The 15234-nt window shown below is 35.8% G+C and overlaps 1 protein-coding gene across 2 annotated transcripts in view; it reads left to right on the forward strand.

Moving 5' to 3' along the window:
- Positions 1–7967: 7967 nt before the first annotated feature.
- LOC149770781 (uncharacterized) overlaps positions 7968–15234 on the forward strand; it is a 65402-nt gene continuing 58135 nt past the window's right edge. The window contains exon 1 of one of the 2 annotated variants that reach the window (XM_089949134.1): positions 7968–8377. In XM_089949134.1, the coding sequence (XP_089805260.1) occupies positions 8262–8377 (116 nt within the window). In that variant the 5' untranslated portion in view covers positions 7968–8261. The remainder of the gene's footprint in view (positions 8378–15234) is intronic. The other variant, XM_089949135.1, reaches the window with a different exon arrangement.

Genomic DNA, 15234 nt, shown 5'->3' on the forward strand with positions numbered 1-15234 from the left:
AATACTACGTGTTGTGCCGTCCTGTTGTAAATATGTAAATACCTGTAAATATGTAAATATGCTGCTGCAATGCTGTAAATATGCTGCTACAATGCCGTAAATATGCTTCAAAACAAAAATGGTCAGCAATGACCCTCCCATTTTTATTTTAAATATATAATATTCGCAACATATAATGAACCATGAAAACATCAATGATGTAATTGTTGCTATTACAAAATTAGAAAAAGACGGTATTAATATATCTGATGAACTGAATCCTGAAAAAATTATTTCTAATTTTGAATTATTAGAAGAACGTAAAAATCAGAACGGTTATACACTACCGTCTGAATACAAGTTTATAAAATCAATTCAGGCGGCGATGTTCCAGTCACTACCTGCAGTAAAACATGATCAGGTCAAATAATTCGTCCCTCTCTCCGTCGCAGTAGAATAAATTAGATCGGAGTTATCTCGTGAATACGAGGCAAAGAAAACAATTAATGCTCGTGTAAGACAGTTAAGAAAAATTTTGTCAGATCGTGAAACGACCGAGCATTAGCGCATGTAATATTTTATTTATTCTGAAATATTTTATTTATTCTGAAATATTTTATTATTCTGAAATATTTTATTATTCTGAAATATTTTATTATTCTGAATTATTTTATTATTCTGAAATATTTTATTTATTCTGAAATATTTTATTTATTCTGAAATATTTAATTTAATTTTCTGAAACATTTTATTTATTCTGAAATATTTTATTTATTCTGAAATATTTTATTATTCTAAAATATTTTATTTATTCTGAAATATTTTATTTATTCTAAAATATTTAATTTAATTTTCTGAAACATTTTATTTATTCTGAAATATTTTATTTATTCTGAAATATTTTTTTATCATAAAATCTGATCGATTTGTATAATTTTGACTACCTAACTACCCATCAGAATTAACAAACTGATCGATTTACACGATTTTAACTATTACCCACCCCATTAATTTCAGAATAAATAAAATATTTCTGATAAAATAAAATATTTCAGAATAAATAAATATTTCTGATAAAATAACATATTTCTGATAAAATAAAATATTTCTATTTCTGATCAAAGATCATTACCATAAAAATCTAACGATCTTAGATCGAAGATCTTACATATAGATTTATAATTAATTCCTCTCCCCGTAGGACAATTAAGCGTCCAAGTTGGTCTGTGAGCTTAAAATTTATTCGTGTTAACATAGTATTATGACACCGCAGATAAACAGGATTAGTTGGTTCTTGCACGATTAAACTTCCAGGGGGAACTTGTGGTGTGAACGTGTATAAGATATATCCTTGTTGAGCCTGATTCGATTTTCCAAGATCTTTTTGATAGCTGCCATCGACTACGTCACAAACTAGATTAACCACGATCGTTGATGTTATATTAACTACTCCCGGTGAGACGTGACGTCCGCCTCCGTTTGGATCATTATCATGTCTGAGAATAAACTCGGGTAGAGTTATTTTTCTCCGTGCATCGAGTATTTTAGGAAAGTTTTCGTTGATAATATCGTTGAGTGATTTTGTTAATTCGGTGGTGGAAAATCCTGGTAATGTAAATGTCAGTAATTCAGCTTCAGTTAATTTATAATGATCAAGATATACTTGTTTGATACTTTTACCTTCCTTAAGTGGATAAATACTTTCATTTATAATATCAATAAAATACCGATTAACGTATTTAAGATATGACACAATTTGATTTAAATGCTGTATTGTTTCAATAATTTTCCTTTTCAGATCGTTATTAGAATACTCCAGGATATAATTTTTAACAACTGTGTTAATGCTGCTGATGTATTTGTGAACTCGGCCTTAATGTCGTCGGATATAATCCTGACATATTTTTCACCAACATTCGTGGTTGAAGTTGTCACATCAATAAAAACAAAATGAGGAAGTATTGGTGTAACAAGTTTTCCACCAACAGCAGTAATAGAAGCTCCCCATGCTGGATATTGACGAGAAAATCGATATCCTGGAACCGTCGTAAATTTTGCTTCGTTTGTTGTAAAATCATTCAGAGCCGGTTCTTGTGGTCCATGATACTCTGGCGGAATTTCAGGCCAACATAAAACAGTTCTGATTGAAGATTGATAAATATCAACAGCATAATCTTGCGAATGTATTTCAACCGTAGCAAATAAAGTCGGTTCATGAACGTTAATTGATTTTTTTTATTCTTTTCCCGTTATTGATTTTATTCTACGTTGAAATTCATCGTTGTTCAATCTGATAACTACCAGTTGGTATTCCAACAACCTGCCAATCTGGAGTTCCATCGGGTTTGTTCTTATTAGCAAACACAAGCGAATTATTTGCTAGTAATCCACCGAAAGATTTCGATCTGATATTTGGCCAACTATGATATACTCGTAATTGTGCTAATGTAATTTCTTTTACTGGAATTGCAGTTGGAAAGTTTATGCTAAATTCAGGATTAGGCGAACTTACTGAGATCATCGTTGTTTTTAGCGGAGTTGTGTTTGTCGCGATCTGCTGTAGTAGCTCTACTGATGTCATTATTAATACTCGTACCTTTAATACCAGCGTAGTTGTATATTTTAATCATCTCTAGAAACTCGAAATCAGATATAATTCCATCACTGAGACTTGCTGATAATAACGAAGATAACTTCGAGTATGCTGTTGTCACGGCTACTGGTGCCATCATTGTCATTGTTGATAATATCACACCGGTTCCATAAACAACAGCGATACTGAATAAACAATCACATCGACGATAACTAGTCGTCGTCGATATTTTTTTATTTTTTGTGTGTATTTTTCGATGGTATCTTTCAACGCTGTTTGCCATTCACGTGCTTGATTACACCTATAATGTTGCGATGCATCGTCGATTGAGGTACTCATTATATTTTATACAATAATCAATTGAGGTGTTTCGGCTACAAATTCCAAACAACACCAGTAAGATGTTGCGTTTAATGTCTTATCAGCTGCTTCCAGTTTAAATTCTTCTTCGGTTCCCTTGTTTAATATGATAGATAAAACTCCAGAAAACTTATCAGTTGAATGTCGCCATGGATACTGTGTTGTAGATATCTCGAATTTTGCAACACTGAACACAGATAGCTTGTACACACCAGTGACTGTTGCGGTATATTTGATAGTTTTATTTTGCTGTGACCATGTTGCAAATCCCGATGATACTGTGTATACGATGTTGGTAATATGCCCGGGAGTTACTTCGGGTGGAATTTTAATCAAACTAGTTTTATTTACAATCTCAGGAATTCCACTTACAATATGTTTGTTTGATCATATCAATATTCGTCTTGATATCGGAGAGGTTTGTGTCAACGGTGAGCGGAATGCAGAAGAAATCCTCTGCGGTTTCACTAATTTTTCTAAACTTTCTACGGAGATTTATAAACGCCTTTACGTGAACGTCATACTCGGCCCGCAACGTGGATAGTTTACTATCTACGGTGTTGTAGTTAACGTCAACATATTTTTTGTTGCTGCGTCTTCGTCAGATGTTGGATCTCTTAAAACCACTATTTTATTCCCGTTCGTGCTGAGTTCACCTGTCATTGTGTCGCCAGTGTTTCTCAAACGATTAGCAACGCTTCTTGTAATTTCTTCTCTGATACTTGCAAACGACATACTTGAATCTCTGATTCTACCACCGTCGGTAAACACTGGAATGTTGTCCGTGACCGCACCGAGTACTCGTCGAACTATATCATTCCACCTGATATTGATAGCTTTTAGCTTACCATATCGATCCTGAAAAATAACAACTTCATCTCGGTCAACTCCAGAGATGTTCATAATATCAGCAAGTTCATCTTTAGTCGCGTACTTCGACAGATCAATATCATCTTTCTTTTTCTAACCATGGTAGAAGAAGATCTTCTTCCGTAAATATCAACCATTATATAATATCCTTGATCTAAGATCTGTTTAAAACACCTTGCGCGCAACGAAGTGGTTACTCGTATAATCATACATGACTTTATGTGGCGGTTCGGATGATTTTGATATAGCGTTAAGTACATTAATTGCTTCACGGCCGCATATTAGCGGATCTGTCATTGTTTGTGTGGGTAGCGTTGAATACCAAACTAGCGCGTGAAGTGGCGCGACATACTTGATAAACTCACGCGGTGGAGCTAACCCGTACGAATCAAAATAAACGATTCCACGAGGATCAATTGCGTATGATACCCAATGAGTACCGGGTCCTGAATTTGAGTCGATATTAATAATACCCGTTTAGAGTTCGTTCGGTTGTTTCGGCAATTGATCTCGCATAAAAACACCTCTAATTTTTTTTTTTTTTAATCGTTTAGCAGCATCAAGTAAATCAAAATCTGACATAGGTGTGAAGTTTAGGTCCCTGGAAGCCTCAGACCTTTTCCCAGGTAAGTTCCCGGTAATCTTAGGCCTCTCCCCTTTTTTATATCCTTTTCCCGTTATTTTTCCTGCTATATTGTGACCAACATATCCAACACTGCCTCACGCGGCCGCTTTTGCAACAGATGGGGCAGCTGTGGCTACTTTTGCGATAATTGGTATAACAGCTGCGAGAAGTGGAAAGATACCACCTATTTTAATCATATCTTTAATAGCACTCGGAGAAAGATGTAGTTGAAATCCAGTTTTTGATCTAAGTGCTTTATCAAAATGTTTAATCTGATTCTTGGTTAGTGACAGTTTTTTTGGACCACCACTAGAAATCTGATCTTGTTTTAATGTTATTTTTTCCCGCAGTTTTTTGTTGAATTTGATTGTAATTTTTTCACCTGACCGGGAGTCAGAGTGACATTAACATGACTGTACGACATTTTAGGATAAATACTTGACATTTTCCAAATAGTGATTAAAGATTTTCCACTGGTGCATCAACGACTCTCATTCGACCTCTACCACCTTCAAGTAACATTGCTTTGTCACTAAGTATAACCGCGATTGCTCTGTAATTAACACCATCTGTATTTAATGTTGCTTTGAGATGTATATCAACGACAGATTGTTTTGATAGATCAAGATGCTCCAGCGAAAAATAATAAATCGGATGCAAAGTTCTAAAATCATATTGTGATATTTGCAAACCGGTATCCACATTTTGATCACGTCCAATGAATGACATCAAACGATGATATACACGTCCTATATGATTTTGTTCATAATTTAGTTGTATATTTTCTGTTGGTTCTTGTTGTCCGTTTATTCGCAAAGAAATATCTGTGATACCTAGTCTGTCAAATATCATATGAGTACGTTCTTGATTATTTAAACGATCATAGTTCTGAAACGCAATAAAATATATGCCGCGGTGCAGAAATACCTTGTTGTGATGCTATATGCCATGTAATCTGACCGTTAATATTGGATTGTATACTATCCGTGATTGTTGTTAACCATGACAACAAGCATTTAGCACCTGTGTCCATGAAAGAAAGTAATTTTTGTTCTTCTGCGATCGTTGGAGTCATCACCGGCATCCACAAGGAAAATTTTGTTAATACTACTTTACCAGCATCACCAGCAGGTCTCTACAGAGCATCGTTATCATCACCCTTTCTTACAAAAACAACCGCGTGTCTATCTCCAAAAATAACTTTTCTAACATTCCTACAAAATCCAAAAATATGCAATAGTGGAATTGTACATGAAAAACTTCTATTACCTCTTAGCAACATTTTTATACTGCAAATCCCAAGTTGAAATTTTCATTAGAACCATGAACCACCGGCACCACATCGGCAGCGGCAGTGTGTTTTTTTGGTCGTCTTATATTATACGGACTATCATCGGGGTGACCAGTATTATCTTCATTGTGGGACCTGCTAATCTTGTATAATCATCAGAATATCTTGCCAATCCTATTATTGTTGTAGCAACGTCGATATCTTTCTGAATCGTCTCGATATTTTTCCATCAATCATATATGTGGCGCTATCAAACAGTGCCATAATACCATTGTTGACAAAACCAACTTGTACTGCATCTGCGTAATTAGCATCGTTTGTTCTTATAATTTCACCTTCTACCTCAATAAAAGCCTCAGCGGGTAGAAAATATCTACTTGTATCATGAACTTGTAGTTCAATTCTTCCACGTTGACCTGGTAATCATGCGTCGTGAGAATAAAACTGATAATCACGTACTGATTCATCCTTACGGACACGTGCTTCCATGTCAAATGCTTCGTTGGATACGCGCTTAAACATCTTATTATAATTATTTTCGTCTAACACGAGAATCATCGTGTTCGAAAAATTCCGCTCCTTGATAATACACTTGAAAAACCATTTCCTGGTTCACCGAGTCCCTGATCTGCTAGTGCTGCTAGTCTCTGATTTGCAGCTTGATTTATTATTTTACTGACGTCTGCGGGCATAATTTCAGTACTTGGTAATTTTACTGGTTGTGATTTTCGTCTTATTAATCGTGCTATTCTTTATTTGATTGCCGAGAACTCCTTACCAGCAACATTGACGATTGCAGCAGGAGTTTTTTCACGAACAATATCAATAGCCTTCATCGATAATTGTTTGGCAATAGGCGCTGCTTTTGGGACCATCCTTGTAAATAATCCCTGTACAACATCACCAAGTCCATCTCCGTAAAATACCTCGTAGACTGGTAATCGTGAGTTCACTACTCTGACAGGTACAGATTTACGATGATTATTGTGTACAATCATCTTATTTTAATTGCCATTTATCTAATCATGGTAACAACTAGTCACTGTAATCATCAACGAGTTCATCGATAAGTTCTCGGTAAACGCCGATATCCATAATACCACCTTGGAATAATCGTTGACAAATATCAGCTGCTTCATTAGTTATTTCCGGCACGTTTTCTCCCTGTGAGAACTTCTAACCGTGACACGTCATTGATGATATTATCAGGAGAAACAAAATTATTTCCCAGACCACTCCCCGTTGCTCCTTCATCCTCACTTGTTTCCGCCCTTTTCTCAAAGAGTCTTAAGGGTGATCTTTCCACCCTTGCTTTTTTAAGTAGTTCTTCAGACCTTTTAAACTCTGACATCAACTTTTGATGTGGTGATTGTTGTTGTTCTATTTGTTGCAAAGGTGGAGGAAGCTGATATGAAGGTTCCTCCTGGGAAGGTTGTGATTGTTGTTGTGACTCCAAATGAAATTTATTTATATCTTTAACATATTCATCGTATACTTTATCACCAGTTCTAACCTGGGTTTTGTTATAATACACGCGATATAACCATTTAATATAATTTTCAAACCCTACACCAGCGTACTCGGGTTTAAAAATTTCAGACCTTTGAGGAAAATTATTAAATACAAAACGAGAAAAATCTTCCTTTTTAACTTTTTTTTAAAGTTTCCCAACAACACCTTCTTTAAATTTTTTAATCAGTTCAACATTTTTGCTTCTTGTTTTAGGTTTAGGTGCAAGTTCTTTTCTCACGTCGGCGACTTCAGTACGAATTTTTCCAATACCCTCAAGTATTTCTTCATCGACAGGTGGAGGTTGAGCTGCAGCTATATCACTTGGAAGATCTCCTAAAATCTTTTTTGTTTGTTTGGTTCTTCTTGCTATTTTTTCAGTTTGTTCTGCGGTTTGTTTTGATTTTGGAAGAAGATCTTCCTTGATGACAGTTGTAACTTTCTCAGTAGCTGCAGTGACGGGTTTAAATAGTTTTTTAGTGTCTTCTTCGTACTCAACTTGTGCTTCCTGCTGCGCTCGTAAGTTGTCTCTAAATGAATCTCTAACAGGAAGAAATTTCTTAATTGCTTCTAAACGTTCTCGAGCTATTTTTGCAGTATGAGATTCCGGATGTACCACTTTATTATAACAATAATTTTTTAAATTAATAGCAGCAGAGGAGGCGCGAAATCATATATATAAACAAAATACATACGAAGATAAAAACACAATTACATAATAAAATAACCCCTAAGATGTTTCTGACCTTATTTTTTTTTCGTATGATGTTTTGTTTTAAGCAAATTATATTTCGCCTCCTCTGCTGCTTCCCTGCTTAGTATGCTCCATGCGTTGCATGGAACCAGACTAGCCTAATTATAACAAAAGCGCTTATAAACCACAGCAAAGGCATTTCTGTACGATTTTACCGGTGATGCACTGACTTGCTCTCAAAATGAAAGTCACATGTTATCATCCAGTTCTCGGATTATTTATGATATCATATATATCCGTATGCATTAGATGTAAATAAAAGGACAGTAAAAGTCCAATAATGTTGCAGTTAACACTGTACTGTACCTTTTGCATTTTATGGTTCGTTTTGGTAACATCGGTGGACTCGAGCGATTATTACGGAATCTCAAATTATCATTTCCAGCCATTTGTAAGGTAAGTACTTTTTGCTGCATATTTAAAATTTAGAATTGCTCTGTATCTATAATCGCACGTATGTATATGCAGTTTATCACGTTTGCTTACCATGTGTTGTAAGATAAATGTTTACTGTATTCGATATCGTGGTACATCTTTTGCACCGGCCTACATGATTTTATATACATGTACACACCTGTTTTAGTCACGGAACAGAAGACAGGGATGTCTCCTATACCTTTTGTGGTTGACATCATTTTTGTTCTTTTTAAAGGGATGTGTATGATAATCAGATTTGGCCAGCAGGAAACTACTTTCAGAAACTACTCTCTCTCTCTCTCTCTCTCTCTCATATTTTTATATAAAGTGTTTGATCTATACAAACATTTCACGACAGTGTCAGCCACAAAACGCTTTACATAAGGCGGATATGTGCCTATCTGTGTCTCCAAACCAAAAGAAAATGAATGTTAAAATTAAATAAAAGCAAATATTACGATCTTCATTATTACCACAGGGACGAGAAAAAAAACTTTATACTTAAAAAATGTGGACTGAATTTTGTAATTAATTAAAAGTACATAAAATATCCCACTCCCCTTTCATTGGACTTGAATATTGTAGAAATTGGGTATTTGGATCGTTAATGTTACATAGCGATATGTAGTTGAAAAAATGTTAAGTAAGCATTCCTGGTAGCAGAACTTATTTTAAAGAACGATATATATATATATATATATATATATATATATATATATATATATATATATATATATATATATATATATTGCTTCTTCCATGATAAGGTATTCGTTTTGCATTTAATTGTTTGTCCCACTTTCTTTGTTAGCATCATGGGGAAAATTGTTTACTTCCAAACTGTATGCAACCTCTGTGCACATATCAAACTTAACAGGTTATTTGGCCAGCATCTTGGTATAATTACGTCATATGTTCAAAATCTACACACGTATCTTTATGGATAGGTGAACAAATATTTCAGGTATTTTTTTGTCACCAACAATTCTCTTGTGTGTTAAAGAATAAAGAGGTTAGAAAAAATGCAAAGAAAAAGAAAATAAAATACAAAGCTGTCTACCACCTATTGATTAAAAACACCTTGATCCATGCTTGCTGTAGGGAAAGATGATTTAAGCTCCGATAAAAGGACTTTTTCTGGAGGGAAGTGGTTGGTGTCTATCAAAATCATATAGAGGCTCTCGATCACGCAATGTTGAACAACTTTTGCTCTTTCAGACTTGGTATGCCCGGCATTGTATAAAGAGTCTATTATCAAAGCGAGTAATTCACATTATATGAATTGATTTGATTGATCATGAATCGGGTTGATTCAGCCAATGATGAGGTGGTACATACATACATGCATACATACATACATACATACATACATAAATTCCACATTATAAAATAAACAGTGTAACAAAAAATAATTAAATATTGTTTTTGCAGAATTAAATGCCATAAGTGTCCATTGTTTCGCAAGTTCATATTATTTTGAAGCATTTAAAAACTGAAGTAGAAAAGTGTTGGTGAAGATGGAAAGAAAATATATACTGCCAGGACACCCCTTTTTCTAATGTACTAGAATTCATGTGTTTATTCTCTCCACTTATTTATATAAACACCGTTGACACTAGGCCGCTTTGATAGATAAACACTAGATATACGATGTACCTGATATACCCATGTACTATTGGCGCCAACCGGAACTGTCTACTTTGTATATTATCAATCAAGACGTCCGTGACTATGTGATGCGAATATGTAAGAACCATTTTTACACGCATTACAAAGGTTTAAACGAAAACAGTAACAACAACAACAAGAATAATACAAATATGGTACTACTTTGCAGTCATTATCAAGACTCTACCTCTTAATTAACAAGCACCTGGAGTAAATAAAAGTGCTATTGAACTCTGTGAAATTATTAGTTGTTTATTTCTTCGGACCATATATAGCTGATTGAAAATCTAAACACTTGGTTGGCACTTCGTGACCACTTTTGTTTTGAGGTGCCATGAAACAGTACATACAAACACTCGCACATACATACATACATACATATTTGCGATGCATGCATGCATACACACACACATACATACATACGTACGTACGTACGTACAAACATACATACATACATACATTCATACATACTTACTTACTTACTTACAGATCCTATTTCACCTATTATAGTGCAAGTATTTTAACTGTCAGCAAAACCCGAAACTTGTTAAATGACAGATTGAAAATCTTATGTAGATCCATTTTAAAATCTATGAATGGGCTATTTATGCGACTTCACTTTTATGTAATAGTGCATTCGAGAAAATAAAAATAAATAAATAAATAAATAAATAAATAAATAAACTGATGTTATTCTATGGCTACTTGTCAATATTTCTTTCTTAATACTAAATATGATAAAAACTGTTTAATACTGATGTCGTTCGCAGTTTACCCGTCTTTCCCATAATATTTTGTATACGATCTAATATTAAGTAACCGGAAAGAAGGATATTTAGCCATGGTAAGAAACGGCAACAGGACAATCACTTTTCTGTCACCGCTAAGACTTTCAGCAGTTTCTTGAGGTTTTTGTTTAAAAATTAATTTTCATATATATACTAAACCCCTTGATCAGTTCGCGGCGTAGTTGGCACGAGCAAAGATGAATGTTAAGACATCTCATTCTGTTACATTTTCACTTACTTCTTACCTTCGAGTCAAGCTACAGTCATAGGAAATCAGCAATAAGGTTCTGGTCAAGGTATTTTCATTTTTTTTTAATTTTGCGAAATTATTGGATGAATTGTATCGATACTTGTGAAGAATCATTCTGAAACTAAGACAATTCACTCTACGACATGCTCTCTTTCTTCTTTGACCTGGCAGGTAATAAAGAGCTCAAGTGTACGTTAAGGTCTGCGTTAGTATTTGTTTTTGTTGTTGATTATATTTGCTAAACCCCAGGATGGATTTTCGTCACAATGTGAATAATTCATTATGAAATTAGGAGAGTTCAGTGAGCGACGCTCACTCGTACCTTTGACCATGGGGTCAATGTTAGATTTATAGCAAGTTTAATTTAATATTCTCCTACAGGTTATTTACAAAATCGTGCTTGTATTTCCTAATCCTCTTGATATATATATGGCACATACTTGAGATGATTCAACATGAAGCTGAAACGATTCATTCTGCAACATGCTTGTTAAAACCTAGACTACAAGGTCAAGGTTGCATATTTTACCGTAATGCATCGATTGTGGGCTTGACATAAGCTGCTGTCAAATGGTGCCGATTCGTTGGTATGGTCACATGCTTCTACTTTGTTTACATTTCGAAAAAAAGCACTTAAAATTGCCTCTAATAACGGTATAATGGCGACAAGCCAGCATATATGCGCCTGTACTATGTACTATTTTTTCCCAAAGAATTTTTTTGATTTATATGATTATTATTTCATGGGGTCAAAATTCGGCTGGGTCAACCTTCTGCGTCCGTAACAGTATAACTGGATAAGACATAGCCATCATAGCAAACCAGACATATAATCCTAGCTTGCAGATAGGGTCATTTTTATTCTTGATACGCTTTTATATTTAGACACCAAAATTTACATTAAAAACGCCGATTTTCTTAAGTTTCCAAAATTACTGACTGTCCTACTTTTTGGGTCATATTCCATACTAGTAAGTGTCAATAATGCTGCAATTATACCTTTGTTGACCATTCCCGATTTCAGCATATGAGGGTCATCAAGAAATACTAACACACGATCATCTACTGGTCTCTTCTTTCTTTGAAGGCGTCAAGTGCTCTTGACACCTTAGTTCTGAATGGCCTTGAAAGTATCAAAGACAGAGATACTATTGTTAATTAAGAAGAAGGCAGTGCACTCATGTCTGTGATTCAATGCGTAAATCACACTTTTTGTGTCCCGATGAATAAATAATGATGTCAATTTTGAGGACTTATTCATGTCAAGAGTCAAGAGTACTCTGTCCATTATTCATCTTTTAGCTTTGAATAACAAAATGTTGTCCAAGTGGAATTTTGTATTCCTAAAGAAGACAGAAACATGTCCGTTATTTGATACAATCTTCTTAACATTTTATCTAGCAAATGTTGATCAGAATGGGCTTCATTATTTCTCAGGACAAGAGTAGCCTGTCATTTATTTGGTGATGTGGTGGTTTTGATGGTGGCAGTGGCGATGTGGTGAGGTGGTCGTATTAGTAGCAGTACTACTACTACTACTACTAATCGAAGTAATAGCAGTAGACTCAGTGATATCTAATTAAAATCTATTTCTAACATAACTAATTTCATTTCTATGTATAATTAAACAGAGAACTTGTGGTGGTAGTAGTAGTACTGGTAGTACATGTAAAATCAGTATAGTTATTAGTAGCTGAATATTAGTACTTGTAGTAGTTGGTGCAACAACAGTAGAAGTACTATTAGTAGCAGTAGTATTACTAGTAGTAGCAGTAGTGGTAAACGTGTGGCCGAAGCTGACCTTGCTGTCTTTGTGTTATACTTCGAATTTTGTTTCGTTGTCGTTACACTGATAATAAACTCTCCAACTTTCTTACGCACACGTCGGTTTGTAAGTCAGTTCAGCTTCGTCGTGACGACAATCATCCATGTCGTTGCTGCCGTCTGTCATGGTTGTAGATACAGATTTATTATATGGAGTTGACTAGAGGGACTGGGTCTTACATTTGATCGCTTCGTCTCCTTTCCGATTTGCCACCAACAACTTATTCTAAAGTCAGGGGCGGGATACATTTACTTAAGTATGCTTACTAATGAATGTCTTAATTTTAACTCTAATTTGCCCCACACAAAGCCCCACACAGTGTTCTTCTACCATACAAAGCCCCACACAGTGTTTTTCTACCATACAAAGCCCCACACAGTGTTCCTCTACCACACAAAGCCCTGCATAGCCTTCCCCCAAACAAAGCCCCACATAGTGTTCTTCTACCATACAAAGTCCCACACAGTGTTCTTCTACCATATAAAGTCCCACACAGTGTTCTTCCCCCAAACAAAGCCCCACATAGTGTTCTTCTACCACACAAAGCCCCACATAGAGTTCTTCTACCATACAAAGTCCCACACAGTGTTCTTCTACCATATAAAGCCCCACACAGTGTTCTACTACCACACAAAGCCCCACACAGTGTTCTTCTACCATACAAAGCCCCACATAGTGTTCTTCTACCATACAAAGCCCCACACAGTGTTCTTCTACCACACAAAGCCCTGCATAGTCCTCCCCCACAAAAAGCCCCACATAGTGTTCTTCTACCACACAAAGCCCCACACAGAGTTCTTCTACCACACAAAGCCCCACACAATGTTCTTCTACCATACAAAGACCCACACAGTGTTCTTCTACCACACAAAGCCCCACACGGTGTTCTTCTACCACACAAAGACCCACAGTGTTCTTCTACCACAAAAAGACCCACACAGTGTTCTTCTACCACACAAAGCCCCACACAGAGTTATTCTACCATAAAAAGCCCCACACAGCGTTCTTCTACCACACAAAGCCCCATACAGTGTTCTACTACACAAAGCCCCACAGAATTGTTCTTCTCCACACAATGTTCTTCTACCACACAAAGCCCCACACAGTGTTCGTCTACCACACAAAGCTCCACACAGTGTTCTTCTACCACACAAAGCCCCACACAGTGTTCTTCTACCACACAAAGCTCCACACAGTGTTTTTCTACCACACAAAGCCCCACACAGTATTCTTCTACCACACAAAGCCCCACACAGTATTCTTCTACCACACAAAGCCCCACACAGTATTCTTCTACCACACAAAGCTCCACACAGTGTTCTTCTACCACACAAAGCCCCACACAGTATTCTTCTACCACACAAAGCCCCACACAGTGTTCTTCTACCATACAAAGCCCCACACAGTGTTCTTCTATCATACAAAGGTTCTTCTACCACACAAAGCCCCACACACTGTTCTTCTCCACACAAAGCCCCACACAGTGTTCTTCTACCACACAAAGCCCTGCATAGTCTTCTACCACAGAAAGCCCTGCATAGTCTTCTCCCGTACAAATGCCATACCCTCACAAAACCCCATATAGTCTGATCACGAAAAAAAAGAACATGTATACCATCAGGATTTCTTGTTTAATTAATACAGTTTAGCTTATCTGAAATATACCAATGCCGACCTTCTGAAGCTTGTAAATAACAGACAGGCAGGCCTCCTTTTTTTATAAGCTCTGTTGTCAAATATTTAATGCTTGTAGTTTTGCATGCTGATTACCCGTGCCAATTTATGTCTGTGTCACACACACACACACACACACATACACACACACACGCGTACGCATGCACACACACACACACACACATTGTGTACCAGTTTCCGAGTCACGCCCACTTTTTCTGAATTTAGATGGTCAAGACTGGTAATAGTTTGCCAGTCATGTACAGTTTATGGGTTGATTGTCTGTAGGTCATAATGCACTTAAGTGCAATTATTACTAATTTCTGGGTCATTCATGTAGTTAACTTGTCTAGGATTAGTGTTTATATAAGACAAAAGAGGGTTTATCTGAAATTGGTTCTAATTTTGAAACCTAAGTTATTAGTTCGAAACAAAAGACAAAAGTATAACATCGCACATAGGCTAGTTGTGATGTTACTATACTTCAAATGTGACTCTATCTTTTGCCAAAGTCACTACGCTTTTCACAAACTGCATGCATGATTGCAAATTTTCTTGTTTTCATTTTAACTTTATAAAAGAAAACTTGTTTGGGATTATTGCGTCATAACGCAATTTATTATTGTTTGTC

The sequence above is a fragment of the Sinohyriopsis cumingii genome, unplaced genomic scaffold, assembly GCF_028554795.1.
Source record: "Sinohyriopsis cumingii isolate HCF-2022 unplaced genomic scaffold, ASM2855479v2 utg002371l, whole genome shotgun sequence".
Lineage (NCBI taxonomy): Eukaryota > Metazoa > Mollusca > Bivalvia > Unionida > Unionidae > Sinohyriopsis > Sinohyriopsis cumingii.